At 42.0% G+C, this 25,883-nt stretch overlaps 1 protein-coding gene across 7 annotated transcripts in view; it reads left to right on the top strand.

The window, feature by feature from the left end:
* uhrf1bp1l (UHRF1 binding protein 1-like) overlaps window positions 1-24,975 on the top strand; it is a 37,554-nt gene extending 12,579 nt beyond the window's left edge. Inside the window, exons 3-25 of one of the 7 annotated variants that reach the window (XM_046071964.1) lie at window positions 2,000-2,038; window positions 3,433-3,524; window positions 6,088-6,277; window positions 6,377-6,517; window positions 7,105-7,272; window positions 7,877-8,057; window positions 8,345-8,428; window positions 9,014-9,175; window positions 9,300-9,440; window positions 9,601-9,716; window positions 9,818-9,959; window positions 10,430-10,623; window positions 10,726-11,472; window positions 11,864-12,543; window positions 13,243-13,326; window positions 14,033-14,181; window positions 14,829-14,986; window positions 15,090-15,240; window positions 16,705-16,746; window positions 20,166-20,425; window positions 20,846-20,948; window positions 21,102-21,259; window positions 23,197-24,975. In XM_046071964.1, coding sequence (XP_045927920.1) covers window positions 2,000-2,038; window positions 3,433-3,524; window positions 6,088-6,277; window positions 6,377-6,517; window positions 7,105-7,272; window positions 7,877-8,057; window positions 8,345-8,428; window positions 9,014-9,175; window positions 9,300-9,440; window positions 9,601-9,716; window positions 9,818-9,959; window positions 10,430-10,623; window positions 10,726-11,472; window positions 11,864-12,543; window positions 13,243-13,326; window positions 14,033-14,181; window positions 14,829-14,986; window positions 15,090-15,240; window positions 16,705-16,746; window positions 20,166-20,425; window positions 20,846-20,948; window positions 21,102-21,259; window positions 23,197-23,325 — 4,311 coding nt within the window. In that variant the 3' untranslated portion in view covers window positions 23,326-24,975. Of the gene's footprint in view, window positions 1-1,999; window positions 2,039-3,432; window positions 3,525-6,087; window positions 6,278-6,376; window positions 6,518-7,104; window positions 7,273-7,876; window positions 8,058-8,344; window positions 8,429-9,013; window positions 9,176-9,299; window positions 9,441-9,600; window positions 9,717-9,817; window positions 9,960-10,429; window positions 10,624-10,725; window positions 11,473-11,863; window positions 12,556-13,242; window positions 13,327-14,032; window positions 14,182-14,828; window positions 14,987-15,089; window positions 15,241-16,704; window positions 16,747-20,165; window positions 20,426-20,845; window positions 20,949-21,101; window positions 21,260-23,196 lie in introns of all 7 variants that reach the window. The other 6 variants (XM_046071963.1, XM_046071968.1, XM_046071967.1 and 3 more) reach the window with 6 other exon arrangements.
* The last annotated feature ends 908 nt before the right edge of the window (window positions 24,976-25,883 follow it).

The raw sequence follows: 25,883 nt of genomic DNA, 5'->3' as shown, positions 1-25,883 counted from the left end.
CTGGCCATCAGCCGTGTGTGCTGCAACAAGGCCACCATCAGGGTGAGGGACAGTGTCATATGTTGAATTTTAAGGAACAGATGGACATTTTGGGATATATGCTTATTTGCTTACTGGTTGAGGGTCACCACTCTCATATCTGTACAGTAAATATTAGGATACAGACAGCAGCTGGTTAACTTGGCATAAAGACTAGGAACAGGAAACGGTCTCTGTCTGAAGGTAACAAAATCCACCAACCAGAATCTCTCAAGCTCACTAATTAACACATTATATGTTGTTTGTTTAATTTGTACAAAAACTGAAATGTAAAAATGACACGTTCTGGTTTTACAGGTATATGCCACACTATTTCTTGGCCAGACACAGTAAGTTCCTTTAGTGGTTGCCTTGTGGTAACTGCTCAGAGCCAGCACGTAACCCTCAAATTTTTGTTTTTACACTTTGGTGTTTGTACAGATTAAACCAACAAGATATGACATATTAATTGGTGAGCTTTGGAGGTGCTGGTTGGTGGGTTTTCTTGCCTTCAAACAGAGCCAGGCTTGCTGTTTCCCCCTGTTTCCAGTCTATATGCTAAGCTAAGCTAAGGGTTATTGCTTTATATTGAACATAGAAATGAGAATGTTAAACTTTTGCTTTAAAGGTTTATAGCTTGGGGGGGTATTGTTAAAAAAAAAAAAAAAAAATATATATATATATATATATATATATATATATATGAATTATATACAAAACTGATTTACATGGTTTCATGTCTTTGTTTAAATGAAAGGAAAGTGTAGATATCATTTAACGCATGTCATGTACACGTCCAGTGACTCTTTGCACTACACACACACACACACACACACTCTGTTGGAGCTGTCTGATGTCCCTGATGTAGTCATGGGCATCTGCCAAGTGCCATGTCTAAGAGCGGACGCTGGTGACACACCCTGGAAACAGTGAATTCCGAGCTGCGTAATTTACTTTGACTGGACTTTTGTTCAGCTCCAAGGTCCACTTTCCACCTCTTCTTTTTCTCCTCTACCTCATTTTGTTTCTCTCTGTTTTTCTCAACCTTTCCTTTACACGTCTGTCTTCACGTTTAAATCCTTGTTTTGTCAGTCGCTACCCTTCCTTTGCTGTCTTTCTCGTAATTGGTCTGCAGTCATTGTTGCAACTGTATGTACCCACATCATTTACAGTCAGTGTGTGTGGCACATCAGATTTCTCAAAGTACCGTGGAGCTGGTGAATTGAAACCTGTTACCGCCTGAATCCTTTTACTGGTAAACTGTCACAAAAAGAGAACCGAGATCTATATCTCACTTCCTCACTTGTTAGATCCCCGTCACTTCTTTATCATCCTGTTACAGAGGAGCTATACTAAACACCCTTCATTTAAAAGACACACAAATTAGTACATGTTACTTTATTGAATACTCATAAATACATACACTGATATAAACTGTAACAAATGTGTCTGCTTGTTAGCTCAAGCACATCACACTCAAAGTGACAGGCCTGAGTTAACACCCCCTACTGGCACCTCATAGCATTTCTACGACATGAGGCAAGGCGAATAAAATGTGTCTCTAATTCAATTAGAGCAGCAAATCCATTTTCTTACTTCCTCATTTTTGATGTCTCAAAGAACTAGCTGCTCTGAGGAGAAAACTGCAAGTGAACATAAGCATTTAATCTCTTTTGCTGTATAATTTGACTTGAATCAAGAGGCTGCATGTTGAGGATTAATGGAGCTCTGGAGCTGAATGGAGTGAACTGCCAGTCAATCTAGACTCATTGATTTCATTCACTCATTTTCTTCCTTCATCTCTGACCTACCTTGCCTGCTGTTTTGGCTTTATTAAATTCTGTACAAATCAAATCATTTTGCATTTGATTTGTACATCCTATTGGCTGATAATTTCATGTAGAATTTTGGGAGGACTAAAAGGCCAAGTGCTTGGGATCAGGCTGAAAAAACTAAGCCACTGTTCTGTTTTCTGTCACAGATACCATGGACAAAGCTGAAGACTCACCCAATCTCTTTGGTAAGTTTCACCAACTACTCACATAACCAAAACAGGTCATTAATGTGTTTCTTTGTTGAATTACCTTCATTGAATCTTCTGTTTACAAATAAGTACCGCAACAGAAAAATTACTTACTTGTGTTTAACAATGTAATAGGACCAATAAACCACATGTATCTGTAAACCACTGAAGGTGTTATAGTAAAAGTTGTTGTTCACAAACACAGTGTCCAGCCTCCAGCTGCACCACCGCTGCGTTGGTCGCACTGTCATGGCTATTGTTGCCCATAGTGTCCCAGATAGAGATCACCCTCTGGCACCACACCACTGAGTTGGGCAGCCCGGAGTTGTTTGTATTATATGGTGTAGCTAGCTGAAGTAGTGCCAAGGATTCTGTCTTTAGCTGCTCGTCCTGAACCTGGTTTATCTTCCAGAGCTCCTTTGGCCTGGCTCTTTCAGGACTGCAAGTTAGCTTCTGCGGTGGCAGTTTTTTTTTGCATCATGGTGCCGAGGTTTCGCTGAAGCGTGCTGTGTGTCTTGTGTCAGGGCTGCCAGCTTTCTCCCTCACGGCTGCCACCACGCTGAGCAGGGCGCAGGTGTCAGATTGACACACTGCCAGGCTGGTCCCAGTCCCCAGGTAGCTGTAATTCCCAGTAGACAGGCTGCCTGAAACCAGCAACAACAGGAGGAACATTCGCTCCATTTGTCTACACAAAACCTGGATGTTGCTTGTGGTCCACAGCCCCCAGTTCTCAGATATATATATACTTCTAGCACCTGTTATTTTTTGCAAGATTTTTGGCACTCTGTCTTGGTTAATATATATACGATATTACAACAAACAACAATACCAGCACAATAGCACTTTGTTGAATCTGCTATTAGAGCCGAAACTGTAGTACACAATGGTATCACACCATCAACAATAGGCCTTTGAAATACCATACAACAATGTGAAAAGGGGGAGAGCATGATTACATGGCTGTATTTTGCAGGAGAGGCAACTGCCAGACTGTGGTGTGTGTGTGTGTGTGTGTGTGTGTATATAGCAGCAGCATAATTCATGGAGTTTCAATGTGTTTTATCTTGCTAGACAGGCAAAGAAAAAATGTGTGCAAGTGAACAACATGTGGGCAGCTTCCACATCACCATTAGCAAAGGCCTAAGGAGGCTGCAACAATGGTTGACTGACACATTTACAATGAGACTAAAATAAAAGAAGATTATGAACATTAAGACAAAACTGTAGTAAATGGGTTGGTGGAAATAAATTCCTGTGGATAATCATGTAAAAGAAATGCTTTGTGTTCCAGACTTGATAACAAAGATTACCAACAGCCAAGAAAATGACTATTTACTTATTTACTTATTTACATTGATTGGCATAAAGTTAAGCCTATGACTTGCTTGCAGAGCCTCGATAAAGTAGAGATGGAGATGAGAACCTGTGATGAGCCTCGTCCCCCCAATGGACCGTCTCCCATAGCGACAGCATCAGGACAAAGGTGAGCACTGCAGTTGTTTCTTTTGTACTTCCTGTAACGTCATTACAGTGGATAGAAAAAGTCTACACACCGCTGTTAAAATGCCAGGTTCTTATGATGTAAAATAATGAGACAAAGATAAATCATTTCAGAACTTTTTACACCTTTTAATGTGAACAATTCAATTGAAAAACAAATTGAAATCTTTGAGGGGGGAAAATGAAAAATAAAAATCCTCAAATAAACTTGTTGCATAAGTGTGCACACCCTTAGACTAATACTTTGTTGAAGCACCTTTTGATTTTATTACAGCAGTCAGTCTTTTTGGGTAGGAGTCTATTAGCATGGCACATCTTGACGTGGAAATATTTGCCCACTCTTCTTTGCAAAAGCGCTCCAAATCTGTCAGATTGCGAGGACATCGCCTATGCACAGCCCTCTTCAGATCACCCCACAGATGTTCAATTGGATTCAGGTCTGGGCTCTGGCTGGGCCATTCCAAAACATTAAACTTCTTCTGGTGAAGCCATGCTTATGTGGATTTGAATGTGTGCTTTGGGTCGTTGTCGTGCTGAAAGGTGAACTTCCTCTTCATCTTTCTAACCCGACGCCTGAAGGTTTTGTGCCAAAATTGCCTGGTATTTGAAACTGTTCATAATTCCCTCCACCCTGACTAAGGCCCTGGTTCCGCTGAAGAAAAACAGCCCCAAAGCATGATGCTGCCACCACCATGCTTCACTGTGGGTATGCTGTTCCTTGGGTGATTTGCAGTTGTTTTTGCACCAAACAAACCTTTTTGGAATTATGGCCAAAAAGTTCTACCTTGGTTTCATCAGACCACAACACATTTTCCCACATGCTTTTGGGGGACTTGATGTTTGTTTTTGCAGACTTCAGCCGTGCTTGGATGTTTTTCTTTGTAAGAAAAGGCTTCCGTCTTGCCACCCTACCCCCTAGCCCATTCATATGAAGTTGCAGTTCCTTTAATGTTGCTGTAGGCCTCCCTGACCAGTTTTCTTTTCGTCTCTTCATAAATTTTAGAGGGACGTCCAGTTCTTGGTAAAGTCACAGTTGTGCCATATTTCATCCACACTGTCTTCACTGTATTCCACGGTATATCTAATGCTTTGGAAATTCTTTTGTACCCGTCTCCTGACTTGCATCTTTCAACAATGAGATCTCTCTGATGCTTTGAAAAGCTCTCTACGGACCATGGCTTTTGCTCAGAGATGCAACTAAGAAAATCCTACTAGAACAGCTGAACTTTATTTGTGATTAATCAGAGTCACTTTAAATGATGGCAGGTGTGTAATGACTTCTAGTTAACCTGAGTTTGAATGTGATTGGTTAATTCTGAACACAGCCACATCCCCAGTTATAAGAGGGTGTGCACACTTATGCAACCAGGTTATTGTAAGGTTTCTATTTTTCATTTTTCCCCTTTGAAGATTTCAGTTTGTTTTTCTGTTGAATTGTTCACATTATAGGTAAAGGTGGAAAAAGTTCTGACATGATTTATCTTTGTCTCATTATTTTACATCATTAAGAACCTAGCATTTTAACAGGGGCGTGTAGACTTTTTCTATCCACTGTATGTGCATTTAGGAGCCTCCTTTCCTTGGCTGGAACATTAACATATCAACACATTCAATTTCAGTGAATTTGAATTTAACAGATTTAAATTTCATTCCTAGTAATCATCAAATATGCCTTTTTACGCTAGCTCTGTGTTTCTTACAATCATGGGAAGAGTTTTGAACACTGAATTCACTGTATAGCACTGACTGACTCATTTTAAGATTTATTCAGTCAGATAAATGACATGTTGAACAGACACAATGAACAGATTTTTAATAAGAAAGAAAAGCAAAACACTCAAAACTAAAATGTGTCAAAATTATGGTTCCCTGTTAATATAACAGGGAACCCTTGTGTGTTTTGTGTCAGAGAACTATTTGAGCAAAGGCTAACAAGTAGGCCTATTCTACATTTGCACAGTAAGCGCAATTTATGTTTTTAATTTTTATGTCAAACTCCTTTTCTTCCTCACTCATTTGGGAATACTTTTACAAGTCAAGTCAGGTACTCACTATACTTTATAGAAACAATGTATGATACAGTAAACTTTATATATTGAATGAGGTACTCTTTTTTTGTAGCTGTGATGCCTGTATTTCTCTGCATGCGATCAATAAAGTTTATCTAGATTAAGTGCTCTCTCTCAGCTTCTCTGTTTATTCTCTTTTCAAAATAATTGTAACTCAATTATTTGCTCAACCCCTCAGCCTGTTTTTATTTTCCATTTAACTCTTTTAACCCTGATTGTACACTGCACTGTGACTTTTATTATTTTTTAATGTGTATTTTTTCTATTTCCCAGTTGCTTTTATGTTTTATGTAAAGCACTTTGAATTACCTTGTTGTTGAAATTTGCTATTCAAATAAACTTTGCCTTGCCTTATCTTCAAACTTATGTTCACATCGTGACGTATTGTAGGTTCAGTGTCATTTTGGAAGTATTTGAACTTACCTAACTTACCTAACGTTCTCTCCACCCATGTCCATCTGTTTGTCTCCCATGCAGTGAATATGGCTTTGCTGAGAAGGTGGTAGAGGGGATGTCACTGTCCATCAACTCCATCGTCATCAGGATCAGTGCCAAGGCCTTTAACGCCTCCTTTGAGCTCTCCCAGCTGCAGGTCTACAGCGTCAACACCAGCTGGAGTATCAGTGACCTGCGGTTCACCCGCATTCAGGACCCTCAGAGGGGAGAGGTCAGGATTTATTCTTTCTTTTTATTCCAAAGTGTGTCACCCATAGTTGTTTTTTTTTTTTTGTTTTTTTTAACATACTCCCATGCTTGTTTGATCCAGATCCTGACGTTCAAGGAGATCAGCTGGCAGATGATCCGTATCGAGGCTGATGCCATCCAGAGTGCTGAGCATGAGATGCTAAGCGCCCCCATTCGCCTCATCACCAATCAGTCCAAGATCCGAGTCACTCTCAAGAGACGGGTCAGTCGCAAAAACGGACACACATATGTCCTTTGAATAGATTCAAACATTCATTTTAGGAAATTTGATGTCTTGAAACCCAGACTGCTCTCAGCAACATCTTTAGTCCACTGTGAACAATAATCCCTCTGTGCGGCCTCACAGGCTGCCATAAGAAGCGCTTCATCAAATGGCTAGTGTGCATTTAAACCAAAACCCCTACAGTGTTTTTTGGAGTTGTGGGGATTCAGTATAATGCAGATAAAGTGCATAACCACATTTCTTTCTTTAGGCTTTTACAGAACTGCTGAATAAAGCATTTATCTGAAGACACAAACTTATTCTCCCAAATATGCTGTCAGTGCAGTTATAGCATATAATGTTAAAATGGATATTTAGTTTGTGATTTACCTTTTTTAAAGTGTTGGACTGTCGGGGAAAAACAATTCACTTTAATTTAAGTGAATTTGCTTTATCCCTAATGGTCATAAATGAAGATGTCACAATAAGAGAAATTCCCTACGAGTGTCACGTTACATTCATGGGAACTCTCAGGCTACCACCAGCTGTATAATGCATGTTTATACCAACGACTCTGCCTGCTACAGATTAAGGACTGTAACGTGGTGGCCTCCAAGCTGATTCTGATCCTGGACGACCTGCTCTGGGTGCTGACCGACTCCCAGCTCAAAGCCATGGTGCAGTATGCCAAGTCTCTCAGCGAGGCCATGGAGAAGTCTGCGCAGCAGAGGAAGAGCATGGCCACAGAAGACCAGGTGCACACATGACTGATCCACACAGATATCCACAAATGCAGTGACTTCATCCACGCATTTGTCAATCTGTATAAATGTAGATTTCCCTCCCTCTTTCTGTCTCCCCCCTCTTCCCCCTCTCCCCTTTTCTGTGCCCTAATTCCTTCATGGTCTGATAGTTTGTCCTTGTGTCAACTGAAATCATCTCTGCCCCTCTGTGTCACTCCCCTGATGCCATATGGCGTCTATCTGCCTGCACCATCTTTGTCTCTCTGTGTTACTGTCACTCTCTTTCAGTCTGTTTTTTTGCTTCTTAAACGCATACATGTGCAAAATGCACATACATCGATCCCCCCCACACAAATGCACACTCATCCACTCAGTGGTCAATGCCTTTTCTGTAGTTTAGTATGACACGCCATCTCCTGGAAGATTTAAGTATTGCGTGAATCAGCTTCAGTCTCTTTAAGCCAAAAATTAACACGAAAACAGATCTCATTGCCAGCAACAATATTTCAATACTTAATGCTGCAACAGGCTGAAAAACATAAGGACCGCAATCACAAGCATCAACAACACATCAGCATCTAAAACAACACTAATCATAGTATCTGCACTTCATCAGGAGTCATCAGCGCCCCCCTCGGCCCAGCAGGTGCGTACCCAGCAGGCGTCCACAGCAGCTGACCAGAGTGCATCCATGGCCAAGCTGTTCAGCGCCTACGACGTATGCGAAACATCTCACCACCTCCAGATCACGCACCTCGACCTGCACATATGTGACGACATCCACGCTAAGGACAAAGGTAGCACACACACATTGCAGTGTACATTCACATGCACATACATGACATATACAAACAGTCGGGCACACAGAAGTCTTAAAAGGGCAGATCTTCTAACTGCATGTGCACAAGATGTTTTTCTTCAATGTGATGCGTAAAATGGTCTTTGACTCTTCACGAACACACACCCCTACTAAAGCTCTGGTCTCAGTCACCTTTTTTTCATATTTCTTGCCTATTAAAAAAATTTAAAGATTAGTGCACAAAAAAGCTTTGACTTGACTATTTTTCTTTCTTCCTCTTTTCAGTGATCAGTAAGAGAATAACGGGTGGAGCCATGCAGCTTTCCTTCAGTTCCATCACTCTTGACTACTACCCTTTCCACAGAGCAGGTATGAACCCTGCAGTGATAACAACACTACGCTACCATGAAGTCACTGCAACATGTTTACTACTGTGAAGTGCTTCTTGTTACCTTACTATAAACTCACTGCAATCCATCAGCAAGCCTGCAAGTTTTATTGCTGTTGAATCGCATTAAGCAGTTTTAAGATCCGAAGCTAGGATGGCTTCTCATAACGCCTAATTTTTTAAGTTTATTCTTTTTGTGCATTTTTGCTCAATTTAAAAAAAATAAATAAATAAAAAATTCTTCTTAATATATTCTATAATCTTTTAGTGTCCCTCCATTTTCCCACCTACAACTTGTGCCAGTTTTCTTGGCAATGTACGAACACTGTAGTCATTGTAACAAAACATAGAAGCCTCGATTCGGCATCAAAGGATATGTTATAATAAATAATACCAAAAAGTACTAAGTATAGTGAAATAAAAAGACAGAACGAAATGATAAAATACTTGTATGAACATGTGCACGATAAATAAACACTTTGGATGATGTTCACTACAAAATCAAGAGTCACATTTAACAGATGATGGATGCACAACTACCCGTACCAATTTCCTTTCCTCTCCAGGTGACAGTTGTGCCCACTGGATGCACTACAGCGAGGCCACCAAGACCAGAGAGGGCTGGGCACGGAGTCTGCTCGATGAGTTCAAGGTCAACGTGGAGATGTTAAAGACTACAGTTCGAGACAAGCAAGGCCCGGCCCCTGCCCAAAGTTCCCCACAACATGGTAAACACACACACACCTAGACACATATTAAATGTTTCAAAACTTGTTCAGGATGTACGCTTTTGTTGTATGTTCTGGTGCACGCTCACAACACATCAATCCCTGTGGGTTTTCTGTCCTCCAGTGTCCCTTAGGGACGATGTGTATGGGCCTCTAGGAAGTCAGGAGAGAGCAGGAGTAGGGCTTAGGGAGGCAGATGGAGAACTCCTAGAGTGGAGCTCATACACACAACCTCCGGCCCAGTGCTGCTGGTGCCTAGAGCCAGGTACTGCGGTGTGTGTGCGCACAGCATGGTGCGGTGATACACACCTTTTGCAAGGGACAGAGGTTTCTAGTTGGAGAACTGAGTGGTTGCTCTGTTTGTCTCCCTCTTTCATTTTTGTTTCTCTTTCTCTATCCTCCCATCTCTCTTTCTTTCTCGCCAGGTAAGATAAACACCTCCTCCAGCGCTTCCTTCAGTCCTCCTCCCACTCAAAGCCCCAAGACCCAGCTCATGTCCAGCTCAGTTGTTCTCAGGATGGCTGACTTCAGCATCTACCAGGTCACTACAAACACACTGTGGTTCACAAACCTTCACATATGGATTCACTGATACATCTTGACTGCTGACCTTGAGTGATAGTTTCTTTTTCCATATTGCAGGTGTCTACAGCAGACCAGCGTCGCTCCAGCCCCAAGACCATGATCTCCTGCAATAAGAAGTCCTTGTACCTTCCCCCAGAGATGCCAGCCATTCATGTCGAGTTCACGGAGTATTACTTCCCTGATGGAAGAGACTACCCCAGTAAGGCTTCTGTGTTTTAACACTCAAGCTATATTTACTGTCAATTCAAGAGAGTTGAATCTCAGTTTAGAAACATTACTCTTTATTTGTAGGTCATGAGCTTGTGTAAGTTGCTGTTTTGGCGGTGACTTGCTATCTCTCACATCCCTTTTGGATCTGGGGAAGTCAATGATTGCAGTGTGCCTGAGGGAACATTCATTTTCTGAATTACGCCCGGTGCTCTGAATGAGGAATCACCCAATTAATTCATGTTTTTCTATTTCTCACAAATTGACTGCATTTGGATACATTATACAAACAGGGCCTTTTGTTATTTGGCTAATTAATTCATCATCAGGACAATAAAGTGAAAAAAAGACTTGTTCTTTCTTGTCTTTCCTCTCTTTGTGATTTCTCTAATGTCTCCTTCTCCCCTCCCTGTGACTAAAGAAAGTGGTATAACATCATGTCTCTTCCTCCCGCTCCTCTAGTCCCCTGTCCTAACCTGTACGTTCAGCTGAACGCCCTGCAGCTGGTTCTGGATCCTCGCAGCCTGGTGTGGATCAATCTTTTCACCCTCGACCTCAGGCAGAGCCTGGAGCAGTTCATGGAGATCTACAAGCTCAGCGACTCACAGAAACCCGACGAGCATGTTGACATCAAGGTTGACGGCCTAATGCTCAAGGTGAGGTGAAATGCAGAAAGGTGGACACATGACTTTTTATTCAGGTTTATGGTGTGGAATGTATTCTCTGGTATTTATGTTGGTTTTGTGCCTCTCCATTAGCTGGTGATTCCCACGGATCGGGACACCACCTGTCCCCCTGATCTGCCTCGCTCCATCTCAGTGCAGACCTCAGAAATGGTGGCCACGAACACCAGGCACCCGGCTAACTGCACCCGCTCCCACCTTGAGGCCTTGCTGCAGGCCTTTGAAGAGGAACCCTTCTTCTCTCCCTCTTTCTCCTCATTCCCTCGCTCCTCCTCCTCCTTACCCCTCCTCCATCCTGTCTTCCAGCGCCACGCTCACGAACAAGACACCAAGCTCCATGACATCTACCGGGGCCTGGTGGTGCCGACGATGGGCACAGATGCCCTCAAGATGCCAGCTGCCACTGACTTCTGGGCGTTGCACTTTGCCCAGTTCTGGGTGGACTATGAAGGCACCCGTGGAGGCAAAGGGCGGCCGCAGCCTTTTGTGGACTCCTTCCCTTTGACTGTGTGGGCTTGTCAGCCTGCAAAGATTGTCCATCACCAGGAGAGGCTCAGGTGTGCTGCTGGATCAGTTTTGTCCAGGAGCACATCTGGAGAGGCTGTTGCACGTCTGCAGAGAAAACGTTTACTAAAGGAGTATTACAGTACTGATGGTGCACCGACATCATCTCACAGCAACAATGCAACACTGCCACCCAGTAATGGACTCCATAAACCCCCCTCATTAGATAGCCTGTCTTCCTCTTCCTCTTTGTCATCATCAAGTAAAGATGGAGATGTGCATATATTGGTGCAAGTGCAGAAGCAGTTAAGTGCTCAGGTATGTTTGTCATTCTTATATATTTTTTAATACTGCACAATACGTGGATTTACAATTTGACAATGGCTCCATGTTCTTCTGTTCATTTGGGAGTCTGTCATGGGGGATATTTTGGTTATTGCTCAGCGTCTTAGTTCAGTATGTTAGCATGCTAATAAGCACTTAATGCAAAGTTTTCTGGCAATTGGTGTTAAAGATGTTAAGATACTTCAGTCTGAACAGACTGACCTTTATTACCATCCTAAGAGCCGTGCCACCAACATGGCTAAACATTTGTAATCTTTATTAATCACAAAAAAGCCAAGCCATCACAACAGTAATTCGTCACCCTACAGTTTAATAACCACTTTGGTGTGTGTGTGTGTGTGTGTGTGTGTGTGTGTGTGTCCAGGTGAGCCACCGGCACTATGTGTTTCTGATGCATCTTCAGCGCAGCATCAAAGCCCTGCAGCAGACACTACAGAAGGATCTGGAGGAGATGGGCTCCAAAAAAGAACGCAAAGATCCTTCTCAGCCTCCTGCAGACCACCAGCCCTTCACTGTGTGCCTGGGCCTCCTGCTGAAAAGCGCAGAGGTGTCCCTGCTCCTGAAGCCCGTCCCCCAGCCTGAGGGTTCAGGATCTCCTCTAGGGTCCGAGCTCTCCCCCTCAGAGAGCCGAGGAACTCTGGAGCCGGGGAGTGACGCAGGAGAGGGGATTGAGAAGGGGAGTGACGGAGCTGGATCTGGGTCTGAAGGAGGAGCAGCCAAAGGGGCATGCACTGTAGACCAGCTGTTATGTGGGGAACGCTTGGAGGGCGGAGCCACACATGGTCCCGCCCCTCTTGTCCCAACTTCAACTACACGTCCTGACTCAAATCACAAAGCCTCACTGGAGGAGAGGACTTTAGCTAAAACCCCTGGGAGGTGGAGTTCAGATGAAGTGGGCGAGGTGGCAGTGGATGGGTTGGCTGGGGGCGAAGAAGTGGCAGCTGGACTAGACTCTAAAACCCAGACGAGTGACGCCCTGTCCGACCCACTTAGGAGCAAAGACTGGAGTGACAAAGACACAACTGTAGCCGGCAAGATGCCTCAGTCAGTATCCAGGTATTTTCTTGATCATACAAAAAGACCAAAGACCATCCCATTACCACTGAGATATGATAGGGCTGAATTAATTTTACACTGTTAAACTAAATTGAGTTAAGTTACTCCTATACAAAAGGCATCAACAAATTTATTCAATCAGAAAACTGTATCAAAAAAGTTTTATATGTTTCTTCAAAAAATGTTTATACATTCTTTTTGCTTTCCCGAAGTTTCAGGCTGGTGATATAATATAGAAGATAGATACAAGCCGCAGATCCTCTTATTTAGGAAGATGCGATTGGCAAATATTTAGTGACTGGCAACTTTTTTGCTTAATGAAACAGATTAAATTATAAAAAATTGTTGCTGTGTAATTTATTTCGATTGACTGTTTCAGCTCTACGTGAGTCTTTCTCTCTCTAATTGAATCTGTCTGTTCCTGAACACAAGAGCAGTGTGTCGAACTCCCACATGAGTGTGTGTGTTTGAGTGTTTGAATGAACGTTCACTCGTCTGATTTCATGTGTCTCGAGAATGTTGGCTGGCCTCGAGCTGCCTTGTCTTTCTGTGTTCTCATCTACTGTCTGTCAGCTCATCATATTCTTGTCATTTCTCATCTCATTCACTTGCTTTCTGCCTCTTGACCTTTACTTTGACCCATGCGAGATGTGTGTTTGTGTGTGTGTGTGTTTTCTCTCTACCAAGGAAAGGAAGTTTGTCTGTGGTTTCTGATCTCCTCAGCTCCTCAAACTCCAGCAGATCCACCTCCCTTTATTCCATGTCCAACATGTAAGACACTGGATCTGTGACTAGCTCTATTAATGAGTGTGTGTGTGAGTGTGTCCTTGTTCTTGTGATCCTTGGATGAATACAAATCAGTGCAAACGTTTGTATGTGAATCCTCTGTGGGCATGCATTTGCATGTGTGCATGCCACGCTGGTCCTTGTCTATGTGTGTTAAATGAATCCTGTGTTTGGTGTCTACCTATTGATTCGTGGATGATGGCAGGGATGAAAAACGAAGCTCCTTGTTTGTGACAATTTTTTATTATATTATTTATACTTTTTTTATTCATTTTTTTTCAGCCTTGTGTTATCAGTCTTTTGGGATTTTGTCCGTTGTGATTTTTCTTTAGATTGTTTCTGGCGCTTGGGAAGATGGCACACTTGGTTCTTACATGACCTTAAACAACACCACACAAAGGAATGAAGCAATATTTAATTCATGACTTGTCGAGTAAGCCCTGTCAAGCTCTCTGACAGCGTAGTGGTGTTGGACCAAAATCAGATATGGTGGAATAAAAGCCCTGGACCTGTTTTTTTTCTCCTCTTTTCTTGTCTCTTTAAATCAGTCAGTTATAAATCAGTAATTCAAAATCAATGGTCGTGTGTCTAAAGCAAATTTCAAACTACACAATAAGATTTGAAAAAAGTGAAAGTATTTGTCTAACGTGTTCTTCTCCATGTGACTCCATGTCTTGTGTGTTTGTTGTAGCGGTCGTCTGATGCGGGACCGCTCCCAGTCCAGTTTCTCTGTGTCCTATAAGAACATGAAGAAGAGCCCGTCCCTGCAGTCGCTGGACAACATCTCCATAGACAGCTACTTGATGGAGGACGGTGACAATTACAGTCTGCTGGAGAGAGGTGAAGCAAAAACACATGCATTATTTAAACACTATGTAAAGTAATAGTCTTTTTTTTTCTTTAATCCAAAGATAGATAAACTCAAATTAATTATGTTATTTATTGTGTCATGCACATGAATACAAGTTTCCAGCTCACATGGACACCACTAATACAAATGCAGTGTTGGAAAATATGTCAGACAAGAACATGGTGTTTTCCCAGATAATATTACATTGCAAATTTTCTGTCCACAAAAGCTTTAATAACATATTTATAACAAAAGATTCTCTTTCTTAAATGCAACTGAAGGAAATGGACTCACCTTAATGACATAACAAACAAAGTATTTTCTCTTTAGTGAAACCATTTAATCTGCCCATTTAATTCACAAATAGTACCTTCAGTATTTTTTAAGCACCAGTGTTTGTCAGAGTCCCTGTTCTGTAGCTTATGGGGACCTCTGACCTCATTGTGTTAGTAGGGGTTGATACAAAATAATTTTTTTAATTATTTACTGGTATGCAACTGATTCAACCAGAAGGTGGCAGCATTGTTCTGATATTTCAGTAACAGATACAGTGAAAGCTTCTTCACTCTTAAAGATAAAGCCAAATGTGTATCTTGTTTGTCTACATCATATTTGTGTGTCTTTACGTTCGGTACAGATGATGTGTCCATCTCAGGCTTCAAGGATGCCATCAGCGAACAGAGTGCCACTGAGAGTGCCACAGAGGCAGTGATTGGTCAGGAGCAGGAGGGAGGCGTGTCCCCCGACACAGTCAGTGCTACCTCTCAGAGCACCGATGATCCCACCAAAGATATAGTAATTAAAATTTTTAAAATTAAATTTAAACCAAAGTTAAAAAAAAAAATTGCAGTTGATGCAATATTTTAATTTTCCTGACTCGTTTGTTCCTTTCTTTCAGGTGTCTGTGCTGGTGTTGAAGGTGCAGTCGGTGTGTGTGAGCATGGAGGCGGTGGGCGAGAGCACGGCCGTGGCCCTGGAGGTGGGCCAGGTCACACCCAGCCAGCTGGGCAACGTCAGCCATAGACAGTACCTCAGCAACCGCAGCTTGGGTAAGAAGAAGTCTGCATACATGTTTCATTGTATTCTGCGACTGAGCGTGAGAGATGGTGATTTTTATTTGAACTCTAATATGATGCATTGTAGTTAAAACAGCTCCTATTTTAAATTGTGAGCTGATTGATTACATAAAACCAATCCGCCAAAATAGGCTGCAGCCTATTTCTTAGGTTCAAACTAATGCTGAAGATGAAAGTGAAGGGGCACTTGTCAAGATTTAAACACACAAGTAGGACAGCTACCAAACAAGAAAGAGCAGCATGGGAAGTGTGTGTGTGTCTGTGTGTGTGTGTGTGTTTAGAGTAAATACAGCCACGTAACTGACTTTTTCCTTTTGTAGATTATTTTTAGATGATCTTTTATGGTATTTTGCCTTATTTGACAGTGGAGAGTGAGAGGAAACACACAGAGTGAGGAAGCAGATGTGATAAAGGTCCTAGAACAGACCTGAAGCTGTGTTGTTGGGTTTAAACCACCAGGATGCTCTTTAACCGGCCCCTCTGACTCTTGTATTTTGCTTGTTAACATTTTAACACAAGACAGATACAAGGACTGACCACGGCAACGTCGGGATATGCCCGTTTCACCCATGACAGGAGCGGGAAGCTGGTAGACCGTACTAATTGACAGATAAAGAAAACTAACTGACAATTGTTTTGACAGGCGTTTTAAATGCCAAACATTTAATAGGTCCATGTTCTCTAACGTAAGAATTATTTGTTGTTATTTGTTTATTATTACTCTTTTTGGTATTACGTTATAGTCAATTGAATATTTTGAACTGTTGGATGGACAAAGCAGAACATTTTATATTGTGATGTTAAGAAACACTTTTCAGATAACTTAGATAGATAGAAAATAATCAGCAGATTCATCTAGCCCTTTCATGGATGAATTATAGAAAACATTATGTAGATTTTTTTTAAAGATTCTTTTTTATTACTCAAAATTGTGCTAAAATTGAAATCTGTTTACATTTTTTATTAGAAGTTCTTTATTTATTTTTAAATTATTTAACTGTCCATGTATGTGAACACCATGCAACAAAGGCATAAAATGCCACACCTAACAATATGGAAAATTCAGTTTTTTATGTCATGTTCTACTATGTATTTAAGCTCAATAGTTGAAAATTAACAATAAAACACATATTTTAGGAACAAATGGAGGCAAGACACTCAAAGTGGTATTCATAACTGTAGTTTTTGACTACTGACACTGTCTTCAAGTGGCTTGGAGAACAATAACCATGATATATTAACCCAAAATGGAGTTAAAATAACTGTCCACAAATGTGGACACCAGGCATGAGAGGGCTAGAATAGAAATAATTGTTAGTTGCAGCTTTAGTCTGTCCTAGTCTGGGTTAAATCTTTTATAGTTTCAGGTTTCACACACGTTTACACACTAACACAGCCACCCCCTTCTTTTCTTTACCTTGCCGTAACTTCCCACAGGTATGGTGAGTTCAGTACCAATGCCTGCTCAAAGCAGCCAAGGTAACTGCTGTGTCTTAATTCATTATTTGTTATGTAACATGCATGCTTGACTCTGTGTATGCGCGCGGGCGCAGATTTTCTTCCAGTTTGTTTTCTGTCAAATCTCATTTCCAGCCTCAGGACTTTTGCTCGACGGCATGCAACACTGATGCATATAGATACAGTGTGTTGCAATGCAAGTGGTCGCATGAAGTGTGTTTGACTGCTTCTGCAGCAGCTGATGTTTATGTGACATTGAGATCTCTTTCCTCCAATGTTTGTGTGTGTGTGTGTTGCACTTAAGAGAGGTTAAATTTGACAGTAATGGAGTGAGTGGTCCCATTATTTGCAACATTAGGCCCACAGCCTTAAATTGTGTGTGCGCTTGTCAGCCGGATTCAAATTAACTCCAGCTATTTGTGCAGACTGGTGTTAACCCATGATCTTCTCATTCTCTTCTCCACCTAATTTGCTCTCTCTCTGTCCCCCCCACCCCCCACCCCTTTCTCCCCCACCCCTTTCTCCCCCACCTTCCTCATCTCTCCACTGCAGCAGACTTTGCAGTTTCAGTCCAGTGATTCAGGCAATGAGAGAAACGCCAGCTTTACCCCTCGCTACCTCTCCTCCTCTTCCCCCTATCTCACAAGAGCAATCCCTCTTTTCTTTCTCTTTTCCCTCTACCTTTTCCTTCTCACTCTTCCCTGGAGCTCCTACTCCATCTTTCTACTAATCCTCTGTCATTTAACCCCCCCCTACTCCTTCCCTTCCCTTCATCTTTCTCCCTCTCTGGGCCATTTTTTGTCTTCCCTCCCTGTCTTATCACAGTCACTCAGTCCTTGGCTGTTGGCTGCCTCCCCCTGTTTCTCCTCTTCTCTCTCCTCACCCACTCCCATCTCTACTTTTTCTCTCTCCATTCGTCTCGACCCTAACCGCCCAGGATTGAGAGAGAATATGTCATTTTATCTGAGAAAAGCTGAGAGCATTGTGTGTGTGTGTGTGTGTGTGTGTGTGTGTGTGTGTGTGTGAAAATGTTTTTGCTGGTTCTCAAATTGCTTTATGGTATTAACCCTTTCCTGACTTTCCCTTCAGAGAGCATATTAAATGGATGTGACGCACTTCTCACTGTCATAATGAAAAGATTTATTTCTTTAAGTGGCCGTTTTCATGCCTTGCTGAGTGTTCCTATTGCATCTCGTGGTGCCTGTAATTGTGTGCTTGCCAGCTGAATTTGTGTGTGAAGTTTGTGTGAAAGGAGGTTTAACAGGTTTTAACACCCCCCAACCTCGACTCTTTTTTTTGTTTGTTTTTTCTCCCAATAAACAGGAATCAGATAATCACATTTTGTGGTACTAGGAGTCCAAATCATGTCATTCAAGGGTGAAACACTTAAAGGGTAACTGAGTGGTATTCAACCTGGACGTTATTTTCCTATGTTTCTTTGTGAATGTGACTAATTGGGACAAAACTTTCCCTGCATATAATTAAGATCCCTAAGTAAGATCCTTTTTGTTTAACTAGAAAAAGGGAGAGAGCCACCGGACTCCATTCATAAAAAACAGTAGTTTGACATCACAGAACACTTTTGTTCTGGTCTACCGCTGCCACGGTCGGTTATTGTGTGAATTTATTGTTTTTGTGTGTTTGAGTTATTGTGTAACTGTGGTGTTTTAAAGGGTTAAAACACCACAGTCACAGAATAACACAAATTAACCAATCGAGGCAGCGGTAGACCAGAGAGGTAAAATTACTATTTTTGTCAAGGGAGTTTCTGGTTAAAGAAAAGTATCTTACTGTTTAATAAAAGGGGTGTCTCTGTAGGGATCCTTTCCATATTGTTGTCAGACACTTGTAATAACAATCTGAGCCTGTCCTGCTGCTGCCGGCTGCAGTACGCTTGCTCAATACAGGTTGAAAAATTCCAAAGTTACCCTTTAATGTTGTAGCACACCATTAAAACTTTCAGCACCTCATAGATTTTTGCAGAGTGTCTAATTCATAAAAGGAAGGAATAAAATATTTAGTGGTTAAAACTTCACTTTGAATCTTCAGTTCCCACCGAACCCCTAGTCCTCGGAAATGCTTCAACATCACTACAGTGAAGAGCCCGTGGGATTGTACAAAATCTCGTCTCCTTCAGCCCACCCTTTTCTTAATTCCTTCCTGCGTCTCTTTTTTTTTGTTTAAGCTCACTTTGCTTTTTCTTTGTTTCCAACTTTGTCCCTCCTCTGATATTCTGCTTCCTCTGTCTTTTCCTTCATTGTACCTCTTACCTCACCCTCCTTTAAACCTGGCATTAACATGCACCCTTTTTTAGTTTTTAGAGTGGGCAGAGTTACATAAAATCAGTGTAGTAATGCATCTTTGTGGGCAACTGGAAGTACACTTTAAAGTCACAGTGAAACGGCAGTAAAACCATCTTAAGCTTCCATAACGTTACGCGTTTCATAGCGAAACTTAATATTGTGGGTATACATACAAGAGAAATTATGAAATCCTTCAAATATGATTGGATCGGTCCAAGTGGGCGCGGCTTAGCAGATGTGATGCAATATGGAGCTGCAGAGGACTCATGGCCTCCACCCACACCTCCCTTGCTGTCAGCTCATGAGGCTAGATGTGTTGGATCAGGAGGAGGAAGATGAAGGAGACTGAATAAATTAGAAGTCACCATCGCTCATTTTGAACTTTTTTGAAGTTCATTTTTATTTATATGATCAAAGGACCCAAATCACATTTGATTAGATACATTATGTACATGCCCCCCAGTGTGGAAGTGTTCCTCCTTAGTCAACAAAAATATTTTAATGTTGAGAAAAAGAATGAAATGGAAAATGGGGATTTGATACCAACGTACTCTCACATATTGGTCATAAAACAAGCCGAACAATACTGGATTTCTGAGGCCAATACTGACATCAACATTTAGAAGTTTAAGAAGATGAGATAACAATATATTGGCTGATAGTCACACATAAGATAGCCAGTGTTTATACGCATCTCTTAGATTTGTTCCATTTTCTCACAAATTGTGACTAAGATAAGTGCTGAGCGGGACATTTTATTTGTGTGATTGTGACAACGTTTCCAGGTTACCTCAAACCAGCTTTGGCGTTTCTTGTTACTTATCGGCAGACATGTACACAACACAGTTTATTATCTGCAATAAACTAATGTTGGCCTGGATCATTATCCGGTCTAGCTCGAATACCAAGAGATCAAAAAGAATTAGAACCTGGAAACTTTTTTTTTTCATTTCACTGTGTCTCTAAGGTTCAGTAAAATAGCACATTAAGTATCAAACAGGATGGATGTGGAGTGGACTGATCTTGTGTTGGGTGTATTTTAATGTCAGTTCTATGTGCGTTTCAGCTGAATTTCTACATTTCACTGAAGCTAATGCTGCTAATGCTAACTCCGACCTTTGTCCCTTCCCCTCACAGCTGGTGGCGAGATCAGCTCTGCGTCCTTCAGGGCCTTTCACAGTCCAGAGGTGCGGGCTCGGCTTGAGAGCGGGCCCTGTGCAGCCGCTCATTCCCCGCTGGCTGAGCGCAACGGCTTCCTACAGCTGCGTCTCCACGGATACCAAGCGAGCTTCTTGATGTCCACGCTGCGTAACGTGGCCCACTTCCTGGAGGACGACTCTGCGTCGCTGGTGCTTCCCATGGAGATCAGTGTCAGGGACACGCACATCAACTTAAAGGTGAGAATCCCTATTGCTGTTATTTGTGTGTGTATATATTTTTTTCCAGCTCCTTTTATCAGATTTGAATAACCTTAGGTTGTTGTTGCAGAACTACTGTTACCTGCAAGATTTCAACAGGATGTTTCTCCATTTTTTTCCAATCATGTTGGAGTAATAGACCCCATAACTCACTGCCTTACAGTTCAGCAGCTTAAGTATTTTGAACCATGGAATAATTGGAATTTGGATTTGAACTGAATGTTTAATGACATAGAAAGGTCTTTCTGCCTTCTCCCTTGGGTTCCTTCATGGGTGAGTAGCTTTTTACTGTGGAAACCTGGATGTGGATAACCCCCGCCCCACACACACACACACACACACGCTCATACACATCAAAACGTATACTACCACACTCAACATGTGCTGTCTCTTCTGCAGGACGACGGTCCCAGAGACAATCCGTCAGAGTCCTCGCCTATCACCCTGCATGTGGACACTCTCATCATAATCCGAAGAGACGACGGCTCCTTCTCTATAGGAGGTGATGAACGCGCACACATTTTCATCTGCCAGATATTTCCACCTCCACTGCAGCGCTGATTCACTGCAGTTACACAACACGTCCTATTAAAGTCCACACTCAGTACGTCCACACCTCCCAATTTTAAATTGTTGTCTCTCTTTCTGCTCACAGTGGACACAGCAGCAGAGACCAAACCCAGGAAAGATGGAGTGTTGATTGACAGCGCTCTGAGTCCGGTCCCTGAGGCCGTGACCCGCGTCTGCTGTGTACCAAAGGGTACACAGACCCAAGCCCTGCCCACCAGCCCCCCTCCATCTACAAAAGAAAAGGTGAGATGCACCACCAAAGCAAACTGTTGAGGTATATAAGGGCATGGGGAAGTATATAGGCGCAAAATGCCACCCACAACACCTGCAGACATTCTTGAAGGTGGAGATTTCATTGAATTGCATGCAGCCACACATATTTTTCTCTCTTCTTCTTGTGTTTCCCTCCTACAAACATAGTCCTGAACAAGAAAGGATGTTGTGCCAAAGTTTGGTTTTGCCAAGCTATTCCAGTTCCCTGCTTGGCTTCCATTTCATTTCCAGTGGGAGTGATATTTATCAATTCATGCAGCTACAAGCATTTCATTTTCAGCTGGAAAGTGAATAGTTGCATATCGAAGCTAAACGTCCTCCGGTCTAAACCACAACATGGGGTTGTTTGTCATTTCCTTTAAAAATGTGAGCGTTTTCTTATCCCTCATGACACAGGTGGTACTGGCGAAATGGTTTGTTACATCTAAGCCAAGTTTCATTTCATGTAGGTTAAAGTCCCTGTCCACTCAAAAATAACTTCTTCTTCCTACAGTTGGATGTTTGAGCTTCACTGTGCAGAATGATGTATCCGCAGAGTTTGACACTATAAGGTGGATTTCAGATTGATCTGCTGAAAGTGGAAAGTTTCTCTGTGCTCATTATAAATCAGATTTTAAGGGGCGGGCCTGAAACCTTGAATTGTGACATCACAAATAGTTTGGAAGCCAATCCCGGTGTGATGTAGAAACTTGAAGCCGCCAGTGCTCATACACTCAGGGTGGACTTTACAGTGAAGAAGGAGACATCTTGTGTCCTGCAGTGAAACTGTAGAAATGAACAAAATGTACATATCATTTCTAAACAGTTAGAAGGAGTAGATGCCTTTTTAAGGATTTTAATGTGGAAATAATAACACATCAGATAGACAAATACTGTTCCCAGCATTTGTGTCTATGTTTTAATACATGTCTGGACCTTTAACATATAAACACAAAGACAAACTATTGTCTTTGTGTTTATATGTTAACGACTTCCAACTAAACCAAAATATTTCAAAGATGATCTTATCACAGTCATTACAAACAAGTTCTTGGCCTCAGCAGCATGCAAATGTTCTGCTGTTGGTGTTGCCTTCATCCTCTTTTCTATCTCTCATCTGTCTGGTGTCTGCCATGTGACAGGCTCATATTAAGCTAGACTAGCCTTCTTGGTGACCAATCTATAGGACAAATGACAACCTGTGACAGTGTCTTTCGAAACCATTACGTTTTCTTTTATGGCCTTTAGTTGAGGCTTGGGAGGTTTAAAAAAACTAAAAATACTTTGTTATCGTTAAAAAACAATGTTGACTGTCAGTAGTGGATGGGAGGCTAACGTGTTCTTGGGCACTTTTTATGCCCAAATATTCACCCTGACCTCCTTCCTCCGAGGTTTTGCAGAGGTTTAACAACGTCACTCTCCTTCGGCCGTTGCTTTTGAGATACCAAACACACGGCCAGAAAAACTTGTGATTGACAGTCAAACACAGGTCGTTGTAAGTGTTTAAACAAACTACAGAAGTTTTAGTTTTTCAGGGAGGAAAGGCCTTTGAGCAGCCTCCTTCTATTTATCAATTGTTGCAGTTTAACAGCATCTCATGAAGCAGACATGGCAGCGATCTATTTTTAATGAATTATTTTATTCATGCTGTTTTGTAGCTTGAGGGTTTATTATTGATCTTGAGAATTGCAGTTTGACAAAACTAAACTTCCACTAACTGGAGATTTGACATTGCTTTCTCCACTTCTGCTGACCTTGGTCTCTGGATCGAGTCTGCAAGTTTGCAGCATGACATTTGGGACTCCATCCACAGATGAAGGCTAAAATATTTCAATCAAACATTGTTTTATTTTAGATTTTTATGCCACCGAATCAAGCAAACACACACTGATTCCCCCCTGTGGCCCTTGGTCATTGTTTATTTGCAGATGCTGGTGGAGGAGAACGAATGTTTGAAAATGGAGCTGTCCCGAGCCAAGATGGCGCTGGCTGAGGCTCAGATGGAGAAGGACTCGCTACTGCACCGCATGAAGAACCTCAAAGTCAGCACCAGCTAGACCCGGCTCTCTCTTCACACCCACTCATAAGGGCTGATGCTGATGTGCAGGGGTCAGCAAAATAATTAAAGGCATCAATAAGTAAAGGGGGAAATTCATCACTAAAACAGCTCCCTTTATGCGCTAATTTGTTCAGTGAGCCACCATGTGACTTTAGACTACAAAATAATTCCTTCATAAAGCAATGCAGAGTCTGTGTCAAGACTCAAAAATACATGTTTTTACATGCTTGTCGTCTGTTTTATGTTCTCCACTTTGGACTGTGGAGTCTCGGTGCATTTGGGGAGGGTTGAAAAGTGTGTGTGTGTGTGTGTGGTGTGTGTGTGTGTGTGTGCGAGAAAGAGGATGAGGATCTATATCCATGGTTGTGCCTACAGAAAACCTTTCACACTATTCCGGTTGTTCAAGTTAAATAAGAAAGAAAACACACACAGCTAATCTTAGATGAGCTTCATTCAATACTGTAGGTATGAAGGAAAACTGAATGTCATATCTTCAGATGAATGTCTCGAAAAATGACTTATTTTGCACTGCACTGAAATTTAGTGTTTTCATATTCGGAGGGAACGAGACTAATCATTCTGTAACTCGTCCTCAGAGTGTGTACAGTGTTTAATGTATAAGAATGTGAACACAGCTATTTTGTGTGTGTGTGTGTGTGTGTGTGTGTCTCCAGAACAAGCATTTCATTAAAAGCAGAGGATACATTTATATCCGTCAGTTCCATGACTCTGTCAGCAAAATGCCCCACAGTAATGTCTGTACCCCTCACCCCCACCCCTTCCTATTTTTCTATGTGTAAATAGCTTCTTAGGATGTGCAGCACTTTTAAAACTGAGGCACTGTAAATACAACCAGAACTGTGAGAGAACAAGAGTTAAGCAGACAAGTAGAGAGAGTAATTTAGAAAAGTAAAATGTGTGTGCTCCCCTCTTAAAAATAAAATGAAGAGGAGTAGGAAAAGAAAGGCACATTGAAGCTGCCTGACTACATATATATGTGTGTCTTTATGTAAATTTCTAATTTGCCATGTGTAATATTTTTTTCATGGAAAAGCATTGACCATATCTGCTGCTGTTCTGTCTTTCATATCCGTGTGATGATTTCAGGGGAAATCCCTGAATAGATGTTAAAAATGACTCAAACTGACTGACTTTGCTAACAGCACATACTTTGGCACAGCACAAAAGACTATAAATGGACAGTTTGACAGTTTTGTCTCAAAACTTTGCGCTCACTTATCAGTTAACAGTGGATTCAGTACATCCATAAGTCTACATATGTCATAATGTATACTTCAGCTCGGCCCAGTTCATTTCAGTTTTTTTTGTTTGTTTTAAAGAGTTCTTGTTTCTGTAAAAGATGTGAAATACAAGTAGTTGTCTGCACAAACCCTCTATCAAGACTTGAAACATCAGAGGTAGGATTTCAACAACATTGCATGTGAAGAGTTTTTGTTCGGTGGAGAGGAAGATTTTCTTTTTCACCTATGGTTTTCCCTCATCACAGCCCTCCTCCCCTGTCTGGGAGACTCCACCCTCTGAAACCCTGTGGAGGAAGGAAAAAGACACAGAAAGTAATAACTTGTATTTTGTCTGTCAAAGCTGCTGAAATACTGATGAAAATAAAAGGGTATCCTATTGAAAGGTTTCACTTTTGTACATTTTTGGTGTGGATTTATTTACAAACCTATTTCTTTTATTCCTGTAAGGGAACACTTAATCATCACACTAACGTGAAGTCAATTGTCTGTCCAATCTGTCCATTTAGGAACCATAAGCAATTGTGAATCAGTGTCACTTGTTTTGGTGCAATTAAAAGTGACAAAGGTTGCACTGGAGAGGCAACAGCAAGACAACCCCCAAAAAGGGAATGGTTTCGCAGGTGGTTTCCACAGTCAATTGCTCTCTGCTTATCCTTCCTGACTGATTGCTCTCTATTTTTGCATTTTACTAGTGTATTTGTCACTGCTGGTAGCATGAGGCTGGAGCCCATTCAGGCTGCACAGGTAGTCCAGCTCCTCCAGGAAGAAACATCCAAACGTGCCGTTGCAAGGTTTGCTGTGTGTGTCTACAGCGCAGTCTCAAGAACATGGAGGAGATACCAGGAGACTACACCACTACACTAGGAGAGCTGGACAGAACTGTAGAAGGGCATCAACCCAGCAGCAGGACTGGTATCTGCTCCTTTGTGTGAGGAAGAACAGGAGGAGCACTGCCAGAGCCCTTCAAAATGACCTCCAGTGGGCAACTTGTGTGCATGTTTCTGACCAAACAGTCAGAAACAGATTCCATGAGGGCCCAAAGTTCTCTAGCTGTGCTCATAGCCCAGCACTGTGCAGCTAGATCGGCATTCACCAGAGAACACCTGAATTATGGCAGGACCGCTATTTGTGTTCCGTTCTCTTTACAGCAGGTTCACACTGAGCACATGTGACAGACATGAAAGAGTCTGGAGAATCATCTAACATGACCAGCATTTTGCGGTGGGTCAGTGATGGTCAGGGGAGGCATATCCTTGGAGGGCCACACAGACTTTTAAGTGCTAGCCAACGGTCC

Source organism: Micropterus dolomieu, linkage group LG16, assembly GCF_021292245.1.
Source record: "Micropterus dolomieu isolate WLL.071019.BEF.003 ecotype Adirondacks linkage group LG16, ASM2129224v1, whole genome shotgun sequence".
Classification (NCBI taxonomy): domain Eukaryota; kingdom Metazoa; phylum Chordata; class Actinopteri; order Centrarchiformes; family Centrarchidae; genus Micropterus; species Micropterus dolomieu.
This window is presented reverse-complemented; position numbering and strand designations above follow the sequence as displayed.